General features: G+C 51.4%; 1 protein-coding gene across 1 annotated transcript in view; it reads right to left on the bottom strand.

Annotated features, from left to right (window-relative positions):
- crhr1 (corticotropin releasing hormone receptor 1) overlaps positions 1-1,870 on the bottom strand; it is a gene marked incomplete at its 5' end in the record, with an annotated part of 19,550 nt that extends 17,680 nt beyond the window's left edge. The window contains 3 exons of the mRNA XM_062438596.1: positions 174-293; positions 1,158-1,208; positions 1,771-1,870. Of these exons, the coding sequence (XP_062294580.1) occupies positions 174-293; positions 1,158-1,208; positions 1,771-1,870 (271 nt within the window). The remainder of the gene's footprint in view (positions 1-173; positions 294-1,157; positions 1,209-1,770) is intronic.
- Between the last annotated feature and the right edge of the window lie 246 nt (positions 1,871-2,116).

Here is a 2,116-nt window from a genome sequence, read left to right as displayed (position 1 = left end):
GGGTGAGACAGGTAGCGTTAGGGTTAGACAGATAGGGTTAGGGTGAGACAGGTAGGGTGAGACAGGTAGTGTTAGGGTGAGACAGGTAGCGTTAGGGTGAGACAGGTAGCGTTAGGGTGAGACAGGTAGCGTTAGGGTGAGACAGGTAGGGGTAGGGTGAGACAGGTACGTACTGCTGGTGTTGTAGTGGATGCCGTTGAACTGCTCAGGACAGGATCTGGAGATCAGCTGACCTGCTGCACTGTGAGGCCAACAGGTTCCTATACCGTCTACTGACATGGTGCAGTACACACCTACACACACACACACACACACACACACACACACACAGAGACACACACACACACACACACACACACACACACACACAGAGAGAGACAGACACACACACACACACAGAGAGAGACACACACACACACACACAGAGACAGACACACACACACAGACACACACACACAGAGAGACACACACACACACACACACAGAGACAGACACACACACACAGACAGACACACACACACAGACAGACACACACACACAGAGACAGACACACACACACAGACAGACACACACACACAGAGAGAGACAGACACACACACAGACACACACACAGAGAGAGACAGACACACACACAGAGACACACACACAGACACACACACACACACACACACACAGAGAGAGACAGACACACACACACAGACACACACACACACAGACACACACACACAGACAGACACACACACACACACACACACAGACAGACACACACACACAGAGACAGACACACACACACACACAGAGACAGACACACACACACAGAGACAGACACACACAGACACACACACACACACACACACACAGAGAGAGACAGACACACACACACAGACAGACACACATACACAGACACACACACACACAGAGAGACAGACACACACACACACACACACACACACACACACACACACACAGAGACAGACACACACACCACACAGAGACAGACACACACACACAGAGACAGACACACACAGACACACACACACAGACAGACACACACACACACACACACAGACACACACACACACACAGGAAGTGAAGATAACACAGACTCAGCTGGTTTATATTACAGATGTTAAAGGTCAAAGTTCAGCTGTACAAACCTGAACTGTTACTGATGGTGATCGTCTGGTTCAGTAACGCCAACGTCCTCACTGAGAGGACACATCAGTTAGTTTCAATACTGAGAGTATACAGACAGACAGGTAGGCAGAGAGACAGGTAGGCAGAGAGACAGGCAGGCAGACAGGCAGACAGACAGAGAGGCAGGCAGGCAGACAGAGAGACAGGTAGGCAGACAGACAGGTAGGCAGAGAGACAGGCAGGCAGACAGACAGGTAGGCACAGAGACAGGTAGACAGACAGACAGAAGACAGGACAGACAGACAGACAGACAGACAGACAGACAGACAGACAGACAGGCAGACAGACAGACAGAATGACAGGCAGGCAGAGAGACAGGCAGAGAGACAGGCAGAGAGACAGACAGGTAGGCAGAGAGACAGACAGGTAGGCAGAGAGACAGGCAGGCAGACAGACAGACAGGCAGACAGACAGACAGACAGACAGACAGACAGGCAGACAGAGAGACAGACAGGCAGGCAGGCAGGCAGGCAGGCAGACAGAGAGACAGAGAGACAGAGAGACAGACAGGCAGGCAGACAGACAGACAGACAGACAGACAGACAGACAGACAGACAGACAGACAGACAGTACCTGTCAGGTTGGTGGACAGCAGGATTAAGGTTTCGCAGGTTAATTCAGTTGCAGAAACTCGTCCAGTCAGTAAAACCCAGACACACAGAACCTGAGAGAGAGACAGACAGACAGACAGACAGGCAGACAGACAGACAGACAGACAGACAGACAGACAGACAGACAGACAGACAGGCAGACAGACAGGCAGACAGGACAGAGAGAGAGAGAGAGAGAGACAGGCAGACAGAGAGAGAGACAGACAGACAGACAGACAGACAGACAGACAGACAGACAGACAGACAGACAGACAGACAGACAGAGAGAGAGAGAGAGACAGGCAGACAGAGAGAGAGACAGACAGACA

This window comes from Scomber scombrus, chromosome 18 (assembly GCF_963691925.1).
Source record: "Scomber scombrus chromosome 18, fScoSco1.1, whole genome shotgun sequence".
Taxonomy (NCBI): domain Eukaryota; kingdom Metazoa; phylum Chordata; class Actinopteri; order Scombriformes; family Scombridae; genus Scomber; species Scomber scombrus.
Note: the sequence above shows the minus strand (reverse complement) of the source record. Positions and strands in the feature narration are given on the sequence as shown.